The sequence below is a fragment of the Mastacembelus armatus genome, chromosome 20, assembly GCF_900324485.2.
Source record: "Mastacembelus armatus chromosome 20, fMasArm1.2, whole genome shotgun sequence".
NCBI classification, from domain to species: domain Eukaryota; kingdom Metazoa; phylum Chordata; class Actinopteri; order Synbranchiformes; family Mastacembelidae; genus Mastacembelus; species Mastacembelus armatus.
The window spans coordinates 161,018-188,546 of record NC_046652.1 but is presented as its reverse complement, the minus strand read 5'-3'; the positions used below and the strand labels follow the sequence as shown (position 1 = coordinate 188,546).

The 27,529-nt window shown below is 41.7% G+C and overlaps 1 protein-coding gene across 5 annotated transcripts in view; it reads right to left on the bottom strand.

Annotated features, from left to right (window-relative positions):
- dnah5l (dynein, axonemal, heavy chain 5 like) overlaps positions 1-27,529 on the bottom strand; it is a 94,813-nt gene that overhangs the window by 48,939 nt on the left and 18,345 nt on the right. For all 5 annotated transcript variants that reach the window (XR_003294716.1, XR_003294717.1, XM_026291773.1 and 2 more), the window contains exons 24-63: positions 25,487-25,574; positions 24,465-24,588; positions 23,737-23,915; positions 21,819-21,911; positions 21,623-21,726; positions 20,802-20,898; positions 20,645-20,725; positions 19,548-19,802; positions 19,236-19,385; positions 19,025-19,143; positions 18,724-18,860; positions 18,478-18,640; positions 18,204-18,315; positions 17,923-18,051; positions 17,351-17,550; positions 16,701-16,854; positions 16,422-16,532; positions 16,163-16,318; positions 15,904-16,032; positions 15,096-15,311; positions 14,857-15,003; positions 14,601-14,773; positions 14,008-14,078; positions 13,683-13,790; positions 11,915-12,102; positions 10,192-10,386; positions 9,711-9,845; positions 9,388-9,445; positions 9,046-9,177; positions 8,710-8,927; positions 8,383-8,517; positions 7,989-8,165; positions 6,916-7,005; positions 6,508-6,642; positions 5,682-5,783; positions 5,423-5,590; positions 5,072-5,278; positions 4,092-4,184; positions 3,452-3,688; positions 2,564-2,629 (exon numbers count right to left, since the gene is read on the bottom strand). Coding sequence is in view for 3 of the 5 variants with exons in the window: in XM_026291773.1 (XP_026147558.1) it covers positions 2,564-2,629; positions 3,452-3,688; positions 4,092-4,184; positions 5,072-5,278; positions 5,423-5,590; positions 5,682-5,783; positions 6,508-6,642; positions 6,916-7,005; positions 7,989-8,165; positions 8,383-8,517; positions 8,710-8,927; positions 9,046-9,177; positions 9,388-9,445; positions 9,711-9,845; positions 10,192-10,386; positions 11,915-12,102; positions 13,683-13,790; positions 14,008-14,078; positions 14,601-14,773; positions 14,857-15,003; positions 15,096-15,311; positions 15,904-16,032; positions 16,163-16,318; positions 16,422-16,532; positions 16,701-16,854; positions 17,351-17,550; positions 17,923-18,051; positions 18,204-18,315; positions 18,478-18,640; positions 18,724-18,860; positions 19,025-19,143; positions 19,236-19,385; positions 19,548-19,802; positions 20,645-20,725; positions 20,802-20,898; positions 21,623-21,726; positions 21,819-21,911; positions 23,737-23,915; positions 24,465-24,588; positions 25,487-25,574 (5,632 nt within the window). In the remaining 2 variants the exon portion in view is untranslated. The remainder of the gene's footprint in view (positions 1-2,563; positions 2,630-3,451; positions 3,689-4,091; positions 4,185-5,071; positions 5,279-5,422; positions 5,591-5,681; positions 5,784-6,507; positions 6,643-6,915; positions 7,006-7,988; positions 8,166-8,382; positions 8,518-8,709; positions 8,928-9,045; positions 9,178-9,387; positions 9,446-9,710; positions 9,846-10,191; positions 10,387-11,914; positions 12,103-13,682; positions 13,791-14,007; positions 14,079-14,600; positions 14,774-14,856; positions 15,004-15,095; positions 15,312-15,903; positions 16,033-16,162; positions 16,319-16,421; positions 16,533-16,700; positions 16,855-17,350; positions 17,551-17,922; positions 18,052-18,203; positions 18,316-18,477; positions 18,641-18,723; positions 18,861-19,024; positions 19,144-19,235; positions 19,386-19,547; positions 19,803-20,644; positions 20,726-20,801; positions 20,899-21,622; positions 21,727-21,818; positions 21,912-23,736; positions 23,916-24,464; positions 24,589-25,486; positions 25,575-27,529) is intronic.

Sequence of the window (27,529 nt, the reverse complement as noted above, 5' to 3'; positions counted from 1 at the left end):
TCGCGGAGAGAAGTTGTCTCTACGGACACTTGCCCCACAGGATGGGGAGCAGTGTGGCAACACAGGATGGCACAGGGGCAGTGGCCTGTCAGGGAACGCACCGACCACATCAATGTGTTGGAACTGCGGGCGGTGCATCGAGCCCTCGAGTACTTTCTGCCATGTCTAAGGGGAAGCCACTTATTCGGTCGGACAATACTTTGACCGTCTATCACGTCAATCATCAAGGGGGGACCAGGTCGGCGCAGCTTCTGAAGGCGTCCTGGGACCTTTTGGTGTGGGCCGCACCACGCCTGGCTAGCCTGCGGGCATTATACCTACCAGGAGAGAGGAACCAGCTCGCAGACTACCTCTCTCGGCAGGTGCTCCCTCCAGGGGAGTGGCGTCTCCACCTGGAGGCGGTACACAACATCTGGGGCCTCTACGGCAGGGCGGAGGTGGATCTGTTTGCCTCGCAGGAGTCGACGCACTGTCCCCTCTGGTTTTCCTTGATGGGGCCGACAGGTATGTATGCCTTCCCACCGCTATCCCTTGTGGTTCCAACACTCCACAGGGTTCTTCGGTAGGGTCACAGACTGTTACTGGTGGCCCCCTTCTGGCCAGCGTGGCCATGGTTCCCACTGCTGTGCAAGCTCTGTCGCGGCAGGCCATGGTGTCTTCCGCACAGGGAAGACCTTCTGTCCCAGCTGGGAGGGAGGATCTGGCACCCCAATCCTCAACGTCTCCAGCTGTGGGTTTGGCCGCTGGAGGGTCCGAACTGCAGCGGACAGGTCTCTCAGACCCTGTCTGGCAGACCATCCTGGACACGAGGGCACTGTCCACTCACCAGCAGTATGAGAACAGGTGGAAGCGGTTCACACAGTGGTGTGTTGAGCGTCCGGAGGATCCGGTATCTTGCCCAGTGGCCACGATCCTGGATTTCCTTCAATCCCTCCTGGAGAGGGGCCATTCCCCCTCTACCCTGAAAGTTTATGTGGCTGCGATATCATGTCACCATGTTTGGGTGGGCCACAATACGGTGGGACGTCACACCCTGGTATCTCTTTTTCTGAAGGGCGCGCGGCGCTTGTGTCCTCTGACACGCCCACGTGCACCGGCATGGGACCTGCCACTGGTACTGGAGGCCATGTGCAGGCCTCCTTTCGAGCCGTTGTTACAGGCAGAACTGAAGTGGGTATTGCGTAAAACTGCATTTTTGCTGGCTATTACCTCTGCAAAACGCGTCAGCGAGCTGCATGCCCTGTCGGTCAGTGACACATGCCTGAGACGGAGTCCGGACAAGTCCGGCGTTACCCTGTGGCCAAACACAGCCTTCCTTCCAAAGGTGCTGTCTGGTTCGCACCACAATCAACCCATACGGCTTGCACGGTTTGACCCCCCACCGGAATCAGGGGGGACAGGCTGAGATTACTGTGCCCGGTACGCGCACTGCGGGCATACATGGCAGCTACAGCGGCGATACGAACAGCTGACTAGCTGTTCCTGTGCTATGGGGGACCTAACAGGGGTCGCGCCTTGAGAGGAGTACCCTTGGCCGATATATGTGCTGCGGCTTCATGGACATCACCCAACACATTTTCCAGGTTCTATAGGCTGAATGTGGTCACTCCTCATGTGGTCCTCCGGACGGAGGCCTGGGGGCCCTCTCCGTGAGAGGGATGCTCAGGATTCTTCGTGACTTTGCTGGTATAAGTCATTCAGTGCTTACAGCACCGCCCTCTGGCGGTCAGAAAGGATGAAATAGAACGAAAGTTATGCATGTAACTACGGTTCTATGAATCCTGAATGACCGCCAGAGCTCTCTTGTCCCTCAGAATCCTCGCGTTCCCGCGAGAAGACTGTAGGAAAAGAGCCTTGGATGACGCCGGAATATATCACCTCCGGGGATCATCCAGGGTCACACGTGACTTTGTTGGTATAAATACTCGAACTGCGCATGCGTGAAGGGAACACTCAGTGCTTACAGCATCGCCCTCTGGCGGTCATTCAGGCATCATAGAACCGTAGTTACATGCGTAACTTTCGTTTTCACCTCCTCACTTGCTCCCTGAGCTTTACTGTTCAAATGGGCAGAAGCTGCTTCTCATCATTTCACTGGTATATCTGAAACTCAACAATGTAATTTAGTTTTTCCATTTACAGTTACATTTCATGCAGTGATGGGCAAAAATCTTTTGCACTTATTTTATTATTATTTAATTATTTATAGTGATTAATCAGTTACCTTTTTATATCAATTGTTTGTTTGTTTTTAATCTTTTTGATTATATCATTGTCAAACACAATAAATCCTTCCTCTGCAGGTTAATATGTGTTTGTGTCAGCACATTAACTAATGTACCTGTCAGTTCTATATGTAATGTACATGACACCAGAACTATTAGTTTTGAATAAAATCCTTGTTCTCATAAGTAGAAAGTCTCTCATAACTTCATTATTTCCAAATTGGAAATCATCTAAAGGTAGAGAAACACTCTGCTCCATTGTAAAATTAGATTTTTTTTTAATTCAAACTTAACAAGTGGAAAAACAAAACAAAACACAATGATGCTGTGTTTTCTACCTGCCAGATTCTGCTGAGATCCCTCAGGTTGAAAATATAGTGGAACTTAGCAGGAGATGGTAACATCTGCAAAAACATGGAGAAAACATAATTCTAGTTAATATTCAAGTCAATGTCATAACAGACAAACAAGTATGTTTATATGTTAGCAAATCTTTCTGAAAATAGGTTAAACCTTCTGCCATGAGTGTGCTCACAGACTAGTAAATGAAGCAGAAATTGTAAGTTGTACTAAAAAAACACTAAGTTCCCCATAAGTATTTTTTTTTTTTATAGGGATACACATTTATTGTCAAAACCATTAAATAATAGCACAGACAAATAACTGCATATGACTGTAACATCCTATAAACCACACACTGTGTTAATAAACTAGATATTTACAGTTTATTAGATTATTCTGGATATGTCAATATACTGTATCTCTTCTGACTTGTACTGTATCTCTTCTGTAAAGAATCAAGTGCAGTGGTAAGTAAACAAAATCATACGGCTGTTTTGAATGTTTTTATTCAGTATGAAATCAATTATTAAAAAACCAAACCACAAAATATGTCCTTTTTGCAGACTTCATATATTTTATTGGTGGTGTTTGAAAAAAATAATACTTAATACTTAGAATAATGGGACACATGATTACAATTCATGCCATGGACACATTATGACTTAACACTAACCATATGACCCCCCCCCCCTTAGCTCCATATATTTCAAAGGTGAGATATTAACTTTTAAGAAAAAGGACTGATTTTTCTGCCATAATTGATGCAATTGGAAAAAAATTAATAACTACAGAAAAGTATTTAAGACGGAGAAGTGAGGCACAAAAACAGGTAAAAGTAAAGGAAACAAACAAATGAACAATATTTGCTGATATGAATATTTTACCTTTAATTTCACAGCCTGCCACACCCGTCTGGTGGTGGGTACCAGGGCGGCAGCAAGCTCACAGACCTCATCAGGGAACCCCCTCTCTTGACAGAAATAGCCCTGGGCCATGGTGCCAAAGATCTTATCAATGGAGGAGTTGGATGGTAGAGTGCAGTTAAAAATGGAGAATTGCCTCTTCAGACGCTGAGGGATGTCGTTCCGACCACCGCCTGGGTGGATCATGGCTGCTACCAGCTGTTAAAGGTTATTACACTCTTTTTATGTGTTACATCTTCATCCAGCTTTAATATAATAAACTGTATGAGTCACTGATGATGAGCAGAGATAATATAAACTGTGTAAAATTCCATGCTTTTCCAGTAAATCATAAGCAAGGAGCCTGAGGTTGTTTGTTTCTTTATGTATATTTCATTGATCAGACATCAGTCACTCTGATCATGTGACCAAGATTCCATACTAAGGTCACATGATGACCCTACTCTGATGATTGATCAGACACAGCTATAAACTATAAGATAAAGACAATTTGTTTGAACCTTGAAAATTGATATTGTGGAAAATTATCAGAGAAGAATCTTGAAGGAACTAAATGTGTCTCTTCATTCAATAAGTCAGCTGAATGTTAAGTTTTTTTTACCTGAACATCTACCACAGAGATAAATTCTCCTGGACGATCCAAACTGTAGAATCCTCCCTGCTCCATCAGCTGACGCACAATCTCATTGGTGATCTGAGAAATAAATGATGTCATTGGTTATATGCATATTAGGAAGGGCGAGGAAAAGAAGCCGAATTGTCATGAACATGACAATTGATTACTGAAGTGTTACTAATATAAAAAAGTGGTACATAAAGGTATTTGTCACCGTGGGGTGCTGTGTATTAATGTAACTGGACCCAAAGGTGCAGAAAGAGTACTTTATTCATACACCGGTAATCACCAAACACAAGGATGTACACAGGGAAGGTCAAATGAGGCCGAGGAACGGGAACACTGAGACAGTGCGTGGCACAGGTAACACAGGAAGACAGGAGATACATACACCAGGACGCTGGAACACAAGAACTGAGAGAGACCACGGAGGCACAGGTAAGTGCACTCTCTCACATGAGGACTAGCCAGGGGACACCAGACTCACACACCAGCAGGAAACCAGGAAGACACAGGAGAAGAGATCCACACACAGGAACAGGCAGGTAACTGACACTCCCAAAACAGGATGCAGGGAGTCACCAGGAATACAAGGGAGGTTATAGTCAACACCAGGGAGCAGGGGAGATAATCTGGCAACTAGGTGAGGCAAAGAGCAGGTCTATCTATATACACCTGCCACTAATGACTGAATAGGATCAGGTGAGGACAATCACCTAGTTGCCAGAGAAGACACATACTCACACACAGAGAGGGAGAGAGACAAGGGCAGAGGCAGTCAAGGCAGAACAAGCACAGGTGAAACTAATGAAAAAACCCAGGCAACACAGGAAACAAGAGCAAAATAAAAGTCCAAAACTAGGAAGTCCATGATCAGGGCCATGTACAAAAATAGTCTGTGTGAAGACTGAGATCAAACTGAAATAACATTTTATTCTTATTGTTATTTTAATTCTAAAATCGACCTGGTCTCCCCATTCATTGATAACAGGCATGTTGATGTCATCTATGAAGACAGTCATACTGCGCCCAGCCGGTGGCCCATAGGTGGCACCCATTCGTTTGTCAATATAGCTCTCGATGCTTCTCTGGAACATGCTGGGCAGCGTGGCTGATGAAAAGTTCAATGTCTTACTGAGATGGAGCTCTGGGTTGAGTTTACTGGTGTAGCTCTGCAGAGGGAGCCACAGTAAAAATTAACATCACCTTACATCACCTATTCACTTTTTCAACCACCGTTTTTACTAATTGAGGTTATGACAGCACCTGTATCTGCAGGTTTATCACATTGGCTGATGGTGATATTACATTCTCACTTTAATTACGACGGTTTTTGCAGTCCCCTGCTCCCCAGTTAGCAGCACAGCTTTTCTCTGCTTCATGATGGTTTGCATTAGGAAGTCAGTCCTCACATTGTCTACATTGGGAACCAGGATGGACGAGTAGTCAGGGACATGATCTTTGGGGTAGACATACTCTGGGACCTAGATCATGACAATAAGAAATACAGAAGGTATATATATATATCACCTTAGAATTTCAGTCTTTACACCTGGACCTGTTGTGACTACAGACCTTGTTGGACCAGTGCTCCCACTGCCCCTGCTCATTGACAGTGAACTCAAAGATGGTCTGGTCATCCTGAGTGTGTGGCAGGTCGAGAGATGAGCTGTGGTCCTTCAAACAGAAAAACATATAAATAAGACGTCTGTGAAGATTCTCAGTCGTCCAGGGGAAGTTATCTAAAGGTTGAGTCATGGCAACTGGACTTTCAGTTTTAAGGCCGAAACCTTGTTCACCTAATGAGCCTATCCAGACTAACGACTTTCACCTGATTTACATAGCTCACCCAGTGAGCCTATGTGACTAGAGGAGTGAAACCAACCTGTGAGATAAATTGGAGGTTCCAGTCCAGCTTTTTTCTATACTGAGGAAGCCACCTGGATGGGTGGTGAAACATTTTGGCCCTAAAACTGAAAGTCCAGTTGCCATGACTCAACCTCTAGATATAAATAAGACCACTGTTCCCCGTCGTTCACACTGTTTCAAATGCCCCAACGTCGTTCTCTGTAATTAATGGGAGTAAAAACTGATTCACAACAGTCATAGAACAGGAATCTGAAAGACACGGCATCATAAATAAGTAAATCTATACACTTCATCATGTAGGAGAAATATTTGACAGTTGGGGAGAGGAGATGTTGTACAATCATCCCAGGTTGGACATTAAATAACTGCCTCCTGAGCAATTCTCCAGGCCTGGAGAGTATTGGGGATAAAAACATAACGTATCTCTGAGGGAGTTATTTCACTCTGAGCAAAGATAAGCACACCAGCTACAGAGACCTGAAGTGCATAACAACATAAAACCAGATAATCCACACATTTTACATACACACACCCTTAGCAAGGCCTCCATCTTGGCTCTGTCTTCCAGCTCCAGCAGCGCACCAAGAGACCACATGACCGCAAACACAAACAGCCGACCCACATCGCCATGGCAACCCTGTTTTTCTTCTGCTGATGGGAGCAAACCCTGAACATATAAACATGTAAACTACTCACTGAAAACCTCAGGAGGAATGTGTAAGAAAGACGAGACAACAGGATTTTAACAAGACTAAGTCAGACATCGACTAACAACAACCTACATTTTGATGTTTTGCGACATCTTTGTGTAGCCAGCTTAACGATAAATATGAATCTAGCAGCTCTTCAGTGACTTTGTTTTATCAATATGTCTTTCATTCTCTGAAAAACATAAAACAATCTGTGTTCAAGTATTTATGGGAATATTTGTATGTCCTACCTGCAGCAGGTCAATGGTCTGTCTGATGTACATGCACTCCAGCACATGCATCTTAGGAGACACAGCAGTGTAGATAAAGTCCAAAAGGTCCTGTAAGTGTAACAGACAAATGTAAAATTTATTTCTTCTCCCTCTCAGTTAATTTAAGTGAGCACAACCCGTCAATTTGTTATAATGAACTTGTTAGTAATGCTTTCCTGTTTCTCATTTAGCACATTCATTTGTGCCCACTTGAAGAAGATAAATCCAATATTCAATCTCATTTACCTCTTTATGTAATTCCTACCAACTCTTGAGTTATTATCTGGTAATGTCTCTGCTGGACCTGTAGTATACAGAGCTTACACTCCAAAAACAGGTGACCACTTAAGCCAAAAATGACACTGTGGGAATTGTGAGAGTGGATCAAAACAGTGATGTTGTGGTCCAGGCAATTAAACACTGAGCTGAATCTTTCCATCCAGAAGTTCCCACAAATGTGCTGCACTTGTAGGTTTCTTTGCTTTCACTCTTCACCTGGAGAGTCTGGAGACTGTGCTGCTGTTCATCATTTGTTCTTTTCTTCCACAGCCTGGAAGTAGTTTTTGTCTCATTATCCTGACTCCCTGTGTTCATTGTCTTTTCCTCACCATTATAATAGTAAAATACAGTACTACTACCTGCTGGGCTGTATTGTCTAAATAATACTTCAGAGGATGTAGTAACACCTGTAGGAACTGTTTGCATCCATTTTCAAGGCTAAGGTTAAGACATAACATCATTTCTGACACTAACGTTAATTTTTTTTTTACCTCTGACTCAACTTTTATACTTGGCTTACTTAATTTTAATCACTGCACTTGAACTGTTTGAAATAAGGGCGACCCCAAACTTCTGACATATGATACATATCTCACTGATCAGTGTTAAAAAGTAAAAAAAAAAAGAGTCAACAGAGTGTTAAAAAGACTAATCATATGAATTTTTAGCAATAGTTACTTCAAAAACTTTCCAGTCTCAAAACGTTGACTCCCTGGGGTGATCACTGATATTGATTTCAAAACTGGTGACATGTCCCAGTTTTTTATCCACACCTGATAGCAGGACTCAAAGCAGAGTTTCAGAGTGTTGGCCTGCTGTTCTGGTAGTTTCTGTAACCAGGCCTGTAGGATGGGGCTCCAGCCAAGTACAGATGAGCTCATAAACACCATCCCGTTCCTGGACACTGTGGCCGGGGAGGCATTGTCAATGTTGTGGGGTTCGAAAACAATCTGGAGGCAGAATATAAAAAACATGCCTTCAATCTGCATCTCCTATATGATTCAGTTTCAGGTTCTGTAAATCTTTTTTTTTTTTTTTTTTAAATCTTCTTGGGTTCACAATCAAGACAACACTGGATTCTGGGTGGCCAACACTTCCCTGACTCAAACATGGTGAACATAGCCACTAAAACATAACAGCCTGCAAGATATTGTCAGATCATGCCACCTTGCAAGAAGGAGCCATTGGGATTCTGTCTCCATTTGCCAATGTCAGGGTTTTGTTGTCATCAAGAACTGAATTCAGATTCTCAATCCATATTGCATCCACAGGACCATCCAGCACAATCCAGATGTATTCCCCCTGACACAACACACACACACACAGATATCGTTTATATGAATTTTTACATGCTTCAGTACATAATTATGAAGCATTAATCCTACAAGCATGACACCACACAAAGAAGCCAAGTAAATCTATGGAATAAATTACTACAGTATTTCCCTTCTCTCTGCACTGTGTACTTAAATATAATAATAAATATCCATCTACCTTCTTGGCTTTGAGAGTCTTCCTCCACAGTGTAGAGAAGACGCCATCAGTCCAGTCATTGGTGGTGACGTCCAGCGTACCGAACATCTGTGAGGCTGTGATTGCTTTGGGGTTCATCCTCATCTCACGGTGGGGAGAGCCACACTCTGACATGGCTTTCATCAGTGTGTGAATGCAGGCTGTCTTCCCAGCACCACTGGGACCCAAAGTCATCATACCTGCATGAACAACCAACAGCTGTACTTGTTTCTTACACTACACAAACTTCTAATCCTGACACAAGTCTCTAGCATGTCATCACCAGCACTTTAAGGTTCTGTCAGTATTGATCTGTACCATGTCGGACTCGCTGAGTCTCGTAGAGCTGGACAAGTTTGAGGATCCAGGGGGGGTGAGGAATCAGACCGGCCTGCTGAGCCTGACTGAAGATGGATGACTCTAATTCTGGATATCCTGCTTTATCCAAAACTACGGAGGACATAAGGGAAAAATAGGATGATAAAAATATGGAAAATGAACAGTAAAACACATAAAAGTATCTGTCAAGTACCCATGAATGGTTCTAAAACAATTTGCCTTGTTTCTTGAAAATTAACAAGCACAAAATGATTGGTCTCCACTTCCAAAAAAACAAAAAACACACAGTTTGCATCAACAGAAGGACATATCATGACCTACCAATACCAGGAAACAGATCATTGATCAGACTCATAAACAAAGGCTCATCCTCATCCACCTACAGAAAAATAAATAAATAATTTCTTTAAGCAATATTAAAGCCCGCTTCAAATCTGCAGACAAAATAAATTCAGTGCATCTTTTTTCATTTTGGATTTGGAAATTTGACAAGTGCATTATGTGAAAAGGCAACAATGGGGGTTTTGGGGAATACTAGGGGTATACTAGAATAATAACAAGCTGTGTAGTTTAGTATTTCACATTGCCCTCTTGTTAAACAAAGTACATAAAAACACAATGATTAAAAGGCCTGTAACACCCACCAATTTGGAAAGGTTCATATCCCTCAGTACCCGCATCACTACTGTCTTCTCTGGTTCTGACGGGTTAGCTCTCTTCACAGCACCTAGTGTCCTCAAAACTGACAAAATATTCCTCAAACCAAAATCATAATGGACCTGGTGTAAAAACATAACAGTTATAATAAAGTAATATCATCACTTCAATTCAATTCAATTTAATTCAATTCAATTTTAATTGTACAGTGCCAAATCACAATATAATCATCAAAGGCACTTTACAAAGATTATGTTTGTTTGTTAGTACTTCTTCTGTATATAAAGACTTAAGTCTTACTGAAAATAAGAAAATGGTTGTTAATGCGGTAATAGATGTGAGTAGGAGGAAAAAGATTGATTCTGAAGATGCCAAAATGTTAAACTATGACTGGAGGTTGAGAGAAGTACAGAGCAGAGATTTTATGAATGTAATAGTTTCAGGAGTAACAATTCTTAGTCTCCCGACCTGTTTGGAGAGCTGCTCCTCACACAGTTTATACAGGGTGTAGAACTTCCTGCTCAGGACCTGGTTGTCACGGAAACCAGCACTAGCTAGTTTGACCCTCATGATTATGGCTCGGTCTGGGACCATCATGGCTACTGTGCGGAACTGTATCTTCAGGTTCTCAGGCAGCTCCTGACGACCAGCGTAACCAGGGTTCTGAAGGAAGAAGTTACACAGGTCAAGTCTTGAACTTTGTGGTTATTTGTGAGGTGGATCAGAACTCTCAGTGGTTCCACTGAAGGTAAATTATAAGGTTCAGAATTTCTAGAACTGTGACTGATTCTGATCTAGATCTGTTCCCCAACCACTGCTGCAAAAGACTACTGAGTTCTAGAACTGACCCAGTTACAGGAGACCAGGGGTCCCAGACCTGAGGAGCATCACTTCCTTTAACAGAGATGACACTGTCTGGGTATATTTTCAACGCAAGACAATTTAAAGGTATTTAGTGCACAACCTGATTAACATGTATCATGGTGTCCACCCCAAACCTTTGCTAAATGTTATTTTTATTTCTATGTTAAGTGTTTAAAAAAACTTGACTTGACTGTTGGATGTACGGATGGACAAGGAAAATGCTAAATTGGGTACATGCTATATTTATTTAGAAATACATATTATGACATTAAATGGATCCATTATGAATGGATTAACTAATTAGGTTTTGCTAAAATTAAGATTACTGTATTTCTTTCACAAATTGCTGTTTTTAAAAGCTAATATTATATATATTAAATAAGGTTGGCTGTCAAAAAACTAATGCAACCACAGGGGGGCACAATCCAGTGTCTTCATGTGCCAGTCCCAAGTCCGGGTAAATACAGAGGGTTGTGTCAGGAAGGGCATCCGAAGTAAAATTTCAGCCAAATCAAACATGCAAATCACATATAAAACTTCCAAACCAGATCAGTCGTGAAGGTTCTCTCTGGGAGTGACGAGGATGGATAGGATCAGGAATGAGGACATCAGGGGGACAGCTCATGTTAGATGTTTTGGAGAAAAAGCCAGGGAAGCCAGATTGAGATGGTTTGGACATGTTCAGAGGAGGGACAGTGAATACATTGGCAAAAGGATGCTGAGGTTAGAGCTGCCAGGAGGGAGGCCTAGAGGAAGACCAAAGAGGAGGTTCTTGGATGTAGTGAAGGAGGACATGAGGATAGTTGGTGTGGGTGAGGAGGATACAGAGGATAGGGTTAAATGGAGGCAGATGATTCGCTGTGGTGACCCCTGAAGGGAGCAGCCCAAAGGAAAAGAAGAAGAGTTGTCAAAAAACCACTTTTCCTTTAGCCAACGCTATCTATTATTGTAGGTTACTTCCGAAAACTATAATGCTAAGTTGGGGGAAGGGCACAGTACAATTTTCATTGGCATTTCCTTGAACCAATTACTATTTTTCACATAACTACTCAAACTTCAGGTCTATATTTGCCAGAAATCACACTTTGTGTGGGTTTTATTTCTGTCAACTACGTTGCCATCGTGATCAAAAAGATAGAAAGTACAAAAACTGGTAACCCCACTTATATTTACAATAATAATAATAATGATCACTACCCATTATATTGTGAAACTATTATATGCTGTAAGCATGTCCTCTAAAATTCTGTGTAAATAAATAACGCATTCTGACAGCCTTAGAGCCTCCTGTAAGATGTTTCATTAGGTCACAGTTCAGTTCCTATACCATGGTGAGGAAGATGCCAAACTCAGGGTCCATGTCCACCACATCTCCATCAGTGAAGATAAACTGTTTCTTCTTGTTCTTCTTACACTGCAGGACGATGTAGATCTGCTGGGCAGCAACAGACAGGACTGGCAGCTCAATGCGGTTAAACTCATCAAAGCAGCCCCAGGCTCCAGACTGGGCCAGACCTGCAAAGACACACAACAAACTGATGTCCCTTTAAAAGACTGACTATATCCCAGTAACAGCTTATCCTTTAACAGTAATCATCTGGCTGTTTAGATGTTTTATACAACCACTTGCTTGTACCTGTAGTTTTTTGGAAATTACTACATGATCTTCTTTGTGCTGACCTAAAGACCTATAAATATAGCTACAGTAAATCACAGATATTATATGATACATATATCCCTCTGGGGTCGACGCACGCGCCGGCGCGTTTTGACGCATCTTTTTCTGATAAGGTCGAAACAAATTTAAATTACTCCGTCAATTCTGATCGAAGTATATCATTCAAATCTGTAAAGGGTCTAGTTTTAGTGGTATACCATCATAATAACAACAAAACGTTGTGCTTTTTTTAAATAAAGAAAGCCGACAGGGTGCGCTCTCGGACTTTCCTGTCACTGCCATTTCTCTTCACAGCGTAAATAAAACAACCAGAATCTCAGCGAATACTTGCCTCATAAAAATAAGAATTATATGGCTAGAAAGCTTGAAATGTTTTCTTTTGAGTGAAACAATTCAAGTCAAAAATAAATCATCACTTTTTATTTAATCCGTATGAACGTAAGGAGAAGTCCGTTTTTTCCTCTCTCACGTCATTACAGGTAATGCGGTCCCGCCTTGTACACTGTCCACTGTTCACATGTAAATAATCTCAGGTGAACCAGGTAAATATGTGCACGCCCCCAAGAAATGACACAAAATATCAAACTTCATCATAGAATTTACTCACTTTTTCGGCGCGTTTGGATGATGGCGCCTTACGCACGTGAAGCGGCGCTCCTTATATTCCACACAGAGACAAATAGTTTAGCTTGTCCTCAGAGTAAAAACACCGATTTTAACTCAAAGGAGGATCGTTTGGCTCCTCATTGTGTTGTATTGTGCTGCACTAATCCGTCCCATCTACATTGACTGAAAGGCTCATTATGCGCGTCTTTGTCTGGTCGTTCAGTGCGTCTTTTGTCTTCTCAGGTAAATCACATGACTATTCATCCTCAGACACACCCTCTTGCATATGGCCTTTCTGGACAAAAAGTGTCTTAGTGTATTGTTTACTGTGAATGTGTGAACAAGATGACATTCACAGCACTCCGAAGTAAACACTTTAGCCTACAACATGCAGGTCTCCAAAGTCTTGTGAACCAATGTTCTGTTTGTGTTTTATGGTCTTATTTCAGTAACTAAAAAATTGTACTTTTTCACTAACCATGCATAACCACTTTTTTCTCAAAAACACAATAATGTATAAACTTGCTGCTCACATATTATTGTAGCCAATTTTGTGCTGATTACAGTGCTATCAGACTTTAGACATTAATATGTTTAAAAAACACTGAAAAAAGCACAAATGTCAGGACATGTCAAAATTTGTCCAGGCCCCAAAAACCCCCTCAGACCCCAGAGGGATATACTATATAGTCATATGTTTCTGGACCAATAAAACTGTCTTCAGCCTCTCAAAATCAAACTGGAGCATAATCATTAGTAACTGAATAGAGACAGAACAAAGTAGGACATAATCATGTTGATATTCACACACCTTTGTAGATGCGTCCCAGTCCTCTGTAGTCCATCTGGTCTGAACAGTTGAAAACCACCACATATTTGCCCAGACAGCGGCCCATGTCTTTAGTAGTCTCTGTTTTACCTGGAAACACACACACACACGCTTTTCATATTCTTTGCAGGTGCTTTATATTTTACATTCATTTTCTGAAGACATACAGTGGTGTTAACCATAACCACCACTTGCCTCACTCCAAACTAAGTCATCACACTAAAATTCAATGATTTATATTGTCAAGACCACTTTGTCTGATCCAGACAAAGGCCAAGTGCTGTGTACACACACATATTGTTGTTACCTGTTCCTGCTGGACCAGCTGGAGCTCCACCCATACTCATCCCAAGAGCTTGGGACAGAGTGATGTAACATCTGGACATAAATTTAATAGAGTTTAAATATATTTGTGTTGCGTTATGTGGAAAAAAACTAATGAACTGGACCCATGGTTCCAAACTAAAGGACTTTATTTAAACTAAACCAACACGGAAAAACTTAAGGTGTATGGAGAGGAGCAGGAGACACAAGGAGTAAGAACACAGGCAGGAGACGGAGAGAGGAGACACCAGGAGCACAGGAGATGTGATACTAGGACATGAGGGACAGGACTTCAGAACATAAGAAGATCAGAACTACAGACAAATCAGCAAGGAACAAAGGAACAGTGCAGCTATATATAGACACAGGAGGAGAGAGAGAAATGGCAGAGCAGGGGCAGGTGAAACTGATTAGGGTGATAAAACATAAAGCTACCCGTGGAAAGACCAGGCGAGGAGGAAACAGAAATATAAAATAAAGGGCCAGGAGAGGAAGTCCGAACCTGGACTGTAACAATTTGGCTCTGGCTGGAAAATGTATATCATTTTCCTGCTAACGTGCCAGGTGTTTGTTTACCTGTCAGTCAGTGGAGTGATGACCAGTCTGTCCGTACAGCCCAAGTATTCATTGCAGTAGCTGAACTGCACATCTGTGATTTGAATAACACATGTGTCCATGTCCTCCAAGAAGTAAAACCTTGATTGTTTTTGCCACTCAAAATCTGATGGAGATCGAACGTTCAGATGCACCTGATAATGATCATAAAACATAACAGAAAATTCTACTTTGATCAATAATAAACTGTATATTTGTTCTTCCTGTTCTCACCCACCAGCTCGTCAAAAATGTCTCTCTGATGGACATGGATGGTGATAAGAGTCTCATACTTGGTCCTCTCATTCTTGCTCAGCTCCCTGGTCGTCATGTCTATCAGCTCATTGAGGAGGTCCAGGAACCTCTGATTTGTTGTCTGCATAATCTGCCAACCAATCAAATAGAGGACAGTCAGTGTACCTGCATGACAATATGTGACATGTTTCTGCTCTGGTCCTGTTTTCAAAATGAAAGCACCTTTTTGTCAGATTTGCTGAGGATGAGTGCATCTTCAGCATCTCTGGTCCAGATCATCTGGATTCCCAGCAGGCCGACCTGTGCCGGAAATGCAGACTGAAAGTCAAGCAGTTTCAGGCCTGGTTCACTGATGGCCAAGTAGGCCTGACGGATGATAGCATGCAGGGTCTGCCTCACTCCAGCTAGCAGCTGTCCTAACCACACCTCCACATTCCCCTGGAAGAACAAGTTTTACATTTAAAGGTACAGATTTTATAAGCCAAACACATAATCTTTACATATGAAGCATGTTGGAAAAAATCAAAAAGAAGTGTGTTTTTTGGCAGGTATCTGACTTAAACTTTTACATTTACTGTATCTGTAGGAAACTGGATCTCTATTATTTTGTGTGTAAAAGTAACAAACTGTCTCAATAGACATTAATAGGCATGGATTCAACTAAATTCACAAATAGTATTTGTGCTAAGTCAACAAAAGTTTAGGGCGGGGATGGGAAACTTTGGTTCTTGATTGACACTGTCCTTGTTTTCCAATTATTCCTGTCCAAGTGTGTTCAGTAAATGGGAAACGGTCCACCCCTGATTTAAGGTATGGAGTTTCTTAAGGTGGATTTATATGTGTTGCAGGACATCAACAGCAGTCATATTACAAAGTGACCCTAAATGTGATTTTGTGTGATTACTTACATATTCTTGTACAGTTTCTGGTTAAAAATACAGGAAGGTTTACAGAAAGGATAACGGGTGAGAGAATTAGTGAAGTCAATAGTAAATCTCTGTAAGAACAGAGATTTATTTTGTATATGTACCTGTGCCAAGACAGGTTGGCTTAGCTCCACAGTTTCTCCTTCTTGAGACTGAAAACTGACGATCTGGTCATAGGTTTTCTCATTGAAAACAACTCTGTTAACATTGTCGAACAGACTGAGCAGATGGGCCTAAGACAGAGAAATATAAGTAAATTTAAATATGACTTTATTCAACAACAACAAAAAATGAAAACTAAGAAGGAGATGGTATGTACATGTTTGTCAATAAAGCAAAATAACACAAACACCTGTATGTTACCTGTATGGTGTGTGAATCAGAGGCCTGGCCCAGAATCTCAAGCAGAGCAGGATCAGACACGAAGAAAAAACGAGGAAACACCAAGCGTTTCTTCTCCAAGTAACCAGACAGAGACTTCTGACACAGCTCCAGCTGCTCCAGGAGGTGAGGGAGCAACTGCAGGGGAAAAGAGGAGAAGAGAAAAGAAAAAGCTGGTGTGAATCAAGAAGGAAACATGACAAGCTGTCTGTCAGGCAGTAGAAGTGTTGTGGGTGAGCACCTGGCTGAGTGTCTCGTCTCCCACACAGCACTGTACCACGTTGGGAACCTCATGTGCTCGCTGCATGATCCTCTGCCATGACTTGTCAATGTTCTGGAAACGTTTGGCCTCCTGCAAATGTTAAAGATAAACTTTAAATTTCATCTAATGAGAGGGGAAATTGTCAAAACTACACATATAAATCGATTAACAATCTAACACATAATTTGACTGTAACTATCCTACAGAGGTGGACAAATTAAATTTGGAGAGAGAAAAAGTTTCAGTTTTTGCTGTGACCTGAGGCAGCTGCTTGGCAATGTCTCCACCTACAAACACTGCCTCTAGATAGATCCAGAGGTTTTGAACCGACAACCACTTCTCAATAATCTCTGAGGTGTTGGAGAGTTTCTGGACCCATAGCTGGATGGATGGCTTGAATGGAGCATTGTACCTGCAGGAGGAAAACACAGAAATGGCCTATTCATGCTTTTAATAGTGTATTAATTAATTAATTTTTCCAATCATGTCTTTGTGAGCTCTTTGTTTCTTATATCATTTCATTACCAATTTCATTCTTTTCTGCATTACATGCATATTCTACATATTTGCTTCAACTTTTTCTTTTTTGCCTACCAATTATTTTTGCTTTTACTTTGCCTTAAAAGCCTTGCCTTCAGGTTTTTTTTTTTTTTTTTTGCATTTCCCTCCTTCTGAATGTCTTTATGACATCTGATTCTATTTCTTTCCTTGCAGGTTTCTTTTTCTTTCTTGCTACACCCCTGTCGTTCCTAAGTTGTTGGCCCAGTTTCGTCCCACACATCCCACAGTCTCTGTTGACATCCAAATCAGTTTTTCCTGTCTTACCTGTCCTCCAAATCTTCTGCCTGATTTATACTTTCCTTCACTCCTAGTTCCCTCCTTCTTTCCTTCAGCGCTCATCTCCTTACCTGTTGCTCAGCAAGGATGTCAGTACCATCAGACTGTCCTCCGTTAGGGAAATTTTCTCAACGGTGTCCGCTCCTTTCAGGAGCAGTTCTCCTCTGGTCCTGAATGTGGCAAAACTGAGTGTCTGGCTACTCCACTCGGCCACCACATCCTTCAGCTTGGCCTCAATGTCCCGCTCCTTCACCGCACTGATACAAACATCCTGACACACAGGCACGAAGTAGGAAAATTTGTAAAAACTACATATCCGAGATAGCATTTGAGTCAGAACTGAAATTTTAGCACTCAAATTGAACAGATTTTATAACCAGAATTATTCCAAGTGTTGAGATCTTTGAAGTCTTTTCATGTTCAGTAAAAAAACAGTATCTCTTTAGATAATGACTATATAAAAACATACATGGTTACATGAGACTTTAGTGCTGCCTTTATTGAAATAACTGTAAGTGTAACTGTAATAACTGAGTTGTGTAAGTCATATAATATAACACATATAGGAGGAACAGGTAGGTATGACATTTCAGCATTGAATTTTCTAATTACAGGTATGGACAGTTCAACACAGCATTAATACCTCAAGATCTTCTTTGTGTTTCAGCAGTGGTGCCTCCATTATGTTTCTGAGGGAGAAACTATCTGATTCTACATGGAAGCTGTGACCGGTTAACTCACTGATACGAGTCCAGTGTCTGGGCAGCATGGCCTGACATCAATTAAGTCCAGAAAACAAAGTCAGTAACGTGTAAAGAAACCTTAAAACATTAATGTAAGCCACGTAAACCATAAATGATTTTAAATCACACGATATAACACATGTGCATAGGTAAGACAAACAGAACAGACACGCTCTACTACCTTGTTGGCCATCATGTACAGCAGAGGGCAGGTCTCATTGAAATCATCGATGGTTTTCTTCAGATCTCTGAAGGCCTGCCACTCTTTCAAAGCCTTTGGAAGTTTCCGTATCCTGCAAATTTACACAGAGACTGCGTGAAATTAAAAAATACATTTTTTTTAATATAGAACTGGACAGATTTTATTTGGTTACCATTGGTGATTGGAAGCTGGTATACAAATTTTAACTGCATGACTGCATTACTTCAGTCAGATTTGCTCCTCCCTGCTCTACCTGTTCTGGAAGTCCTGCAGCTCTGTGTTAATCTTCTCGATGTTGAGGTCATCCCACAGGATGTCATAGTATCCAGCTATGCTATCAATGACTGAATTATACAAAGTGTAAAGTTTGGAGAGCAGCGAAAGCTCCCTCTTGATCCTCTGCAGCTCTGGATACTCTGTAAGCAGGAGGGAATATGTTGGAAGCACGAGTAAGGAGACAAGAAAGAGCTTTTAGCTGGTCAGAATAAGTCAGTCATACCATTAACTGGCAGTCCAAACAGCTCCTCCCCTCCAGAGTAGGTGGTGTATTTTCTCCACAGCTGATCAAACTCTGCCTGAAAACTCTGCAGTCGGTCACTCGCCTCAGCTGGAGGTACTCCCTCCACCCCAGGACCCCTGCACACACACAAGGTTTACTTTTTTTGTCCATATCATCCATCAACACCAATCCAGGCTGCCACGTCACCAGTCTGTCGCACATGGACGCAGACAAACATTTGTGCTGGCCTACAGGCAATTTAGAGTCACCAATAAACCTAACCTTCTTGATGTGTGTGTACCTGAGGTTGTACGCAGTGCTGAAGGTCTGAACATGGTTCTGGAAGATCTGAACTGCAGACAGCAGGTCTGCCTTCATGCTGGGTTGAATCTTTACCAACGTATTCTGGTTCTGCACCACCTGAGATCACAACACACATAAGTCTGTATTTCTGTATCTCGATGACCCTCACTGAAATAATACATTTTTTCAGACCCGTTACTCAGTCTCACCAGGCTGTTGAGGTTTTTCCAGGCGTACATCAGGCCATCGACACGTTCAGCATTCCCATCTCTGAAGAGAAGCTCGTATTTGTGGAGTACCGCGAAGGATTCTTCTACTGGACTAATAGTGGCATCGATACGAACCTCCGCCTCCCGAACCTCAAACAGTAAAGAGCTTATTTAGTATATTTAGTATAATTAATGTGTAACAAATTTATAAATCAGTGAGTGAAGAGATGAATGAAAAAAGAGTAATGAATGCTATATTAATTAACTGAACAGAAAAGGCAGACACCCAGGAAGCCAAACAAATTGGCAGACCTCTCTGAGTGCCGCCATGACTCCTCTGACATCTTCCAGGTCTGTGATTGGACGCTGCAGCCGCTTTGTCAGCCCGTCCACAAATGAGAAGATGTCATCCATGTCAGCAGATGCTTGACTGTTCAGGGCAGCACCAAAGGCTCGTTTCCAGAGATGACACTCCTGAGTGAGAGCCAGCTTCAGCCGTTCGGTGTCAAAGTGGAGCGAACCCACTGAATAAAATCCTGGGAGGTCTGAAATCTGCACCTCCAGCTTCTGCAACAACCACAGATTGCAGATAACTATATAAAAAAACATCCATTAAACACAAAGGTCCCACTGTCAAAATGTCAACCCACATTTTACATCAGTAAAAATACAAAGATACTGGCAACTATATGTCCTCTAAGTAAAAGTTTGCATTGTACAGAATGGATCCCATCAGTAATTTATTTGATTATTGAGATATTTGTGTTGATGAATTAACTTGAACGGTACTTTAATGTTGTAACCAGTGCATTGGTTTTATTTAAACAGCTTTATACATTTTGTGTAGATCAATATCAGGGCTTAATTTTGTTTTATATGTAAACGTTTATTCTGAAAAGTAACAAGTAACTACAGTAGGAGTATTTCCCTTATTCAGGGAGTTGAAAGCTTAGGGTTGGTGTATTTTATCTGTGTTCACACTTGACTCATGATTATGTGTAAATGCTTCAAGGTCCAAGTTTCTCAGGTTGTTGTTGTGACATAAGTAAAAGTAAGTCATGCATGTCAGAAAGAAGCTTAGGAGTCATGACTAAGATGCCATCCATCCATCCATTATCTATACCTGCTTATTCCTAACCAGGGTCACAGGGATCTGCTGGAGCCTATCCCAGGTCTCTTTGGGTGAGAGGCAGGGGTACACCCTGGACAGGTCACCAGTCCATCGCAGGGTCTAAGGTGCTAATGTCTTTTAAATATATAAAAACTGTGACCCTGTATCACATACTCTTGCAAACCTCATCCTGGGCTTCAACTCCTTCTATTAGACCTTGATAATAATGTTTAGTAACACAACTTAAGTGCACTGATTCAAAGTTCATGTGATAATATCTGACTGAATGTGGACTTACAGAGTAAAAGGAGATCTGAGAGCTGAACTCTGTCAGTGGGGGGTCTGACTGTAGGAAGGACTGCACCTGTTCCTGTGGATCCTAAACATATCCAATTATTAGTCCAGTTCATCAGCAGCAACATGATACACATACACACATACACACACACACTGACCTGATTCCACAGAGTAGAAAAGTGAGCCAGTTCATTCAGTATGTCAGCGGCCTGTGCTCTCAGAGATGACACAATGGAACCTAGCTGAATCACCAGCCTATCCAAAAACCACAAACAACAACAATATAATGCAACATTAACATGGTCGGGTTATTTACTGTTTGAAGTGGAAAACCCTTTAAAGGACAACCACTGCCATCACAGCTGAGATTTAGCAGAGACGTATCTGAGAATTGGGTGTAATCTCAGCCTTAAATTTTTTAAAAGAGGGACTCAAGAACTTCCTGCTACTGATCAGTCATTGTGCGGAGAATTTTGTGGGTTGACATAGTTGTACTTCTTACTCTCTAGGACTGAGAAGTCAGCATTGAAGAGTCACACTGATTTTGATCTATTTACCTCCTTTATACAAAAACCTACTTTTTACTGAAAATGTTTTTGCTCATAAGTGACAGTTTTAGACATTTCTTAAGATGGATTCTGACAAAATGTATCATACCGGATATAATTTATTACAGGACAGTTGTATTAGACTGTACAGTGTAGCTGTTGTTCTGGTACTTCAGTATCTTTAAGTTTAAATAGTGTTCTATAGTAGTTTTAAGTGCGTCAGACTGGTGAGAAACATTAAAAACACCAGATAATATAAGCAAGAGTGAAAACAACAATGCTACCATCCTGCAGGAACGTTCTCAGTGTTGTGGTGGCAGGAGATCTTATATTTTATGATTTTATCACACACTCATATGGGTGTTGCCTGCATGTTCTTTCTAATATTGCCCATTCAAAAGTCATATTCATAACTGTGCTGCTGGACTGACTTTGTGATGTCTTTATGTTCAGCCAGCTGTCTGTCCAGAGGTCTCAGCACTGGTGGCTTCACTGGGATATCATCTCCTGCTTCACGGACTGCCACCTGCTCCACCTGGGAGACCCGGGAAAAAAGATAGAAGAAAGCTGTATGCTGACTGGTGTTTTCAAAATAAAAAAAAATGAGATGACTCGTGAGGAGCATACCTGCTGCTGTTTGTACTGCAGATGAGCGTATGTCCACAGAGGGATGTCTTTGGTCACAGACAACATAATGTTCACCAGCTTATTCACCGTTGCCTAAAATGTACACATGGTGTTTAAAGTGCATGCATAAAAGAAAAATAACAAAAAAGAGAAAAAGAGTTAGTGGTGGGTTGCTAAATAAGAGGCTTATTAAGATACAAACTATAATTCAAAAATTATTCAGACTTACAAATTTTTTATTAATGTGTATATAAAGTGTAACAGGTGATTGAAGCCCTATGTTCATTAATGTTCTGCTCTATCAGCCTCAAATCTGATTTCAGTGTTTCCACGAGATGCTGGACCTGGTTGCAGGGATTTGCTCCCATTAAGGCACAAGAGCATTAGTGGGGACCAGCACTGACACTGGGGATAAGGTCTGGATCACATTTGGCCTTCCAGTTTTTAAAAAGTGTTAAATGTGGTTTTGGTCGTGGCTCTGTGCAGACCAGCCAATTTCTTCTACACCAAACTATGAAATCCATTTCTTTATAGAGCTGAGTTTGTACACAGGACCTTTGTTATGTTAAACAAATGAATGGATGTTCAAATCTATCACACAAATCTATGACTATCAAAATATTGGAAAATAAAAATACACCCCCTTATCTGCCTACTCTAATTAAATCTGAGGATAGGAATCACAGACAAAACCAAAATGGTGGATTGCTTTAATCTTCATTTTTTTAACGCCAGCTCTGCCGATGAGGACAATACTGCTTTGCCCATACGCTCCCCAGTTAACCCAGCACCTGCCATTCATTTACCTGATCCATCTCCATTCTGCCCTGCCTCACCAAAATATTTTAAAAAACGGTCAACAAGCAGCTCATACACCACCTGCAGACCTACACTGTCCTTAATCTGTTGCAGTCCTCTACCTCTGTTTAAGGGTGTTCCCCAAGGATCCATTTTGGGTACAACACTATTCAATATTCATATTAATAATATTGCTGATGCTCTAGGAATCCATCTCTATACTGATGATACCATTATCTATACACCCAGTCCCTCCCTGAGCACTGCCTTGTCTTCACTGCAAACCAGCTGCAATAGCAGTCAACATGTCCTTTTGAATCTTCATCTAGTATTAAACACAAATAAACCAAAATGCATGATCTTCAGTAAAAATCTACTACACTGCCACAGACAGACACACTGGTTTCTGTTCATTTGGTAAAACATTGTTGGTAAAACACTGTCATATCTCCACTCATTACTAAATATCCATAATTCTTATTGTAGTTTACGTTCTAGCAGTTTCATTAATTTGGTCATCTCTAAAGTCTGTACTTCCTTTAGTCATTTCTCCTTCCAGTTTGCTGCTTTAAATCATTGGAATCAATTATAACAATCACTATAACTCATTCATTCCAATCTTCACTTTTAAAAATTCACTACAGTAGTCCAAGATCTTTGCACCTGCTTTTAGCCACTTAAATTTTTAGCATATGTCATTATTTATACTGTACAACTTGTATTTTTCTTGTGAAGTGTATGATCCTGGATGAATTTGCATTTGTTGTAGATGTTTTTTTTCTCTTCACTCTACTCTTTATGCTGCCCCTTGGCCAGGTTATCATTGTAAATGAGGATTGGTTCTCAACTGACTTACCTGGTTAAATAAAGGTTAAATAAATAAATCTATCATACTGTTTGTTTCTTAGTTTCCACATTGCGGTTGGATTACTTCCTATATTAACATCACTGCTTTACATTTGAAGACCTTTTTAGCCTATAAAGATTCTGGGAAGTGGACACTGTAATAACTATATCACATTCTTTGTTGTTGTATTGTATAGGACTTGATTCAGCAACCAATTGTATTTTTTCAGATGGTACAAAGTATAAACAACAGTATAAATGCCTGGGGAAATACCTGAATGTCATCTAGACTGGGTCTAAGAATGATGTTAGGGATGGCAAGCTGGATAGATGATCTGAAAAGAGGAGGAGGAGGAGAAGCTGATTGGCTGTTGAAGGAGGAAGATGAGGAGGATGGCTGGTATTTGAGGACATGAAGTCTCCTCCTCAGGGCATCAAGAGAGGATTTGGTGGCTGTGATGAAATAAATCAGGACAGAGAAATGAATATCAAGAATACATCTTAGCAGACAGATTTATTAGTCTTAGTGAAACAAAAACCTGTAACTGTCCCATTATCATTATACACTTCTTCAGACAGTTTCTTGACAAAGACAGACCACAAATTCTGAGTTAAGGGGTGACAATTTTTTGAGTTATTAATCCAGTGCACCTGGTTCTCTGTGCACAGGATGGGGCTTATCAAAGGTACGTGAATTCATGATTGGTTGTAACATCACAACTGGCACAGTTTCAACATCACTCACTCTCCAGGCAGGAGACTAAAAATTTTTTAAAAAACTTAAATACAAACAGAATTTAGTACAGCAGAGGAGGACCTCAGTCATCACCCTACTCTGTCAGATTTTTTTGTTTAAATTTTCCATCATACCAAACATTTAATGTACACACATCTGGAGATAAACACAGAAGAAAAGGATCACAAAGAAGAAAATGGAGGGAAAGACATTAAAACAGAGGAATGGCAGAAACATAAGAATACATGGCAGAAGAGGAGACTGACCTTTGACCAGGGATTCAGTGTTGCGATGACAGAGCTGACCAATCAGGTTGTAGAAACGACAAGGAAGACAAACCTGACAGCGAGTCTTCTGCTTGGAGTCTGGATGAAGACACTGGAAAGATCCCTTAAGAGGAAAATGAGAACAAGTGAGGTGAGCAAACAAGGAGAGAAGAGGACAAGAAAGGAGAAGCAAGGAAACCATAAGATGGCATGAAATGAGAAGTGGAGAAGATCAAAAGAAAACAGGGAGAAATGACGAAATGTGTAAATTTGGTCATTAGATAAAAGTAAAGATTAGGCAAGTAGTGGATATGGTTGTGTTTAAAGTAGTGGTGGGCAAGTGAAGCCTCATGAAGCACTGAGGCTTTCCTAACAATTGTGCCGAAAAAGATTCAAAGCTTCGAGACTTCAGTGACGGTGACATCTGGTGGACAACTGAAGCCATAGCAACCTCTAAAGAGCACGAATGAAGCACTGGCACTGTTTCAATCCCATGACAGCAATAAAAGTTCAGACCTCTTGAGATCAAAATGATACCAAACTTTAGAACGTCGCTTATTGGTGAGACTCGCCATGAAACTTGCCAAAATACTCTCACTCTCACTCTCCAAATCTCTATCTCCTCACAACCCCATTTTGAAGCAGAATGATGCATGTTATATAGCTGGTATGGCACCAAACCACTCAAATCTGTCAAACCTGTCAAGCTGTCATTGCCTCAGAATGCATTGAAATGCCATGAGCCAATGACACACACTGAAAGACTATGAGCCAATGAAAAGCTTTGAAACATTTTGAAGCAATGAAGCGCGAAGCGAAACAGCGATCATCAGTCACGTGACACTGGTGTTTTGATACAAGCTCCGATACAGCGTTTCGAATCACCCCGCTTCAGGAAGAGTGACACAAGCTCCAAAGCCTCGCTATCATTTGCCCATCACTAGTTTAAAGTAAACACATAAATTTCTCTAAGAAATTAATCTGTTTAATGTTCTTGGAAGTGATGGAAACGTGTGTGTTACCTCCAGATTTACAGTCTCTGTCGGCTTCATCTTCTTCTTCAGCTCCTCAATCAGCTCGAGCACATATTTCTCTACCTGCTGACTCTGCCTGTATGCACACAAAGACACAACAAATTTGAATGATAACACACAGTCCCCTCAGTCATTTCAATGGCACAGTTGCTTTCACACAGTCTGGGTATTTACAGAGGGAACAGCGGCAGAACAAAATGAAACGTGGATATCTTGTGTGTTCAGGAGACCAGGTGGAGAGGTAGCAAGGCCTATAGATTAGGAGCAGGGTTCAAGCTGTTTTATCATGGTGTGGATGGAAAGAGGAATGGAGTAGGAGTTATCCTGAAGGAGGATTATGCTAGGAATGTTCTGGAGGTGAAGAGAGTGTCAGATAGGGTGATGAGTCTGAAGCTGGAAGTTGAAGGTGTGATGTTGAATGTTGTCAGTGGTTATGCCCCACAGGTAGGATGTGAGTTAGAAGAGAAGGAGAAATTCTGGAGGGAGATGGATGAGGTGATCCAGGGTATCCCTAGTGGTGAGAGAGTGTGATTGGGGCAGACTTCAACGGACATGTTGGTGAGGGAAACAGAGGTGACGAGGAAGTGATGGGTAAGTTTGGTATGCAGGACAGGAATGCAGAAGGACAGATGGTGGTAGACTTTGCAAAAAGGATGGAAATGGCTGTAGTGAATACATTTTTCCAGAAAAGGGAGGAGCATAGGGTGACATATAAGAGTGGAGACAGGAGCACACAAGTTGATTACATCTTGTGCAGACGTTCCAACCTGAAAGAGATCAGTGACAGCAAAGTAGTGGCTGGGGAGAGTGTAGCCAGACAGCATAGGATGGTGGTGTGTAGGATGACTCTGGTGGTGAGGAAGATGAAGAGGACAAGGGCAGAGCAGAGGACCAAGTGGTGGAAGTTGAAAAAGGAAGAGTGTTGTGTGGCTTTCAGGGAGGAGCTGAAACAGTTGACCAGATGACTGGACAGCTACAGCTAAAGTGATCAGGGAGACAGGTACAGGTACAGTACCCTCCGTACTTGGTGTGTCATCTGGAAAGAGAAAAGCAGATAAGGAGACTTGGTGGTGGAATGAGGAAGTTCAGGAGTGTGTTAATTAAGAGGAAAAGGTTAGCTAAGAAGAAGTGGGACACTGAGAGGACAGAAGAGAACAGACAGGAGTACAGGGAGATGCAGCGTAGGGTGAAGGTAGAGGTGGCAAAGGCCAAACAAGGGGCGTATGAGGATTTGTATGATGGGTTGGACTCTAAGGAGGGAGAGGTGGATTTGTACAGGTTGGCGAGGCAGAGAGACAGAGATGGGAAGGATGTGCAGCAGGTTAGGGTGATCAAGGACAGGGATGGAAATATGTTGACAGGTGCCACAAGTGTGATGAAAAGATGGAAGGAATACTTTGAACAGTTTATGAATGAGGAAAATGTCAGGAAAGGAGAGGAATGAAGCTGAGCCGCAGTAAAACAGAGTACATGTGTGTAAATGAGAGGGACTCAAGTAGAACGGTGAGGTTACAGGGAGCAGAGGTGAAGAAAGTGGAGGATTTTAAGTACCTAGGGTCAACAGTCCAGAGCAACGGAGAGTGTGGAAAAGAAGTGAAGAGACGTGTGCAAGCAGGTTGGAACAGGTGGAGGAAAGTGTCAGGTGTGATGGGTGACAAAAGAGTGTCAGCAAGAATGAAAGGAAAGGTGGACAAGACAGTGGTGAGACCAGCAATGTTGTCTGGTTTAGAGACAGTGGCACTGAGAAAAAGACAGGAGGCAGAGCTGGAGGTAGCAGAGCTGAAGATGTTGAGGTTCTCTCTGGGAGTGACGAGGATGGATAGGATCAGGAATGAGGGTATCAGAGGGACAGCTCATGTTAGATGTTTTGGAGAAAAAGCCAGGGAAGCCAGATTGAGATGGTTTGGACATGTTCAGAGGAGGGACAGTGAATACATTGGTAAAAGGATGCTGAGATTAGAGCTGCCAGGAAGGAGGCCTAGAGGAAGACCAAAGAGGAGGTTCTTGGATGTAGTGAAGGAGGACATGAGG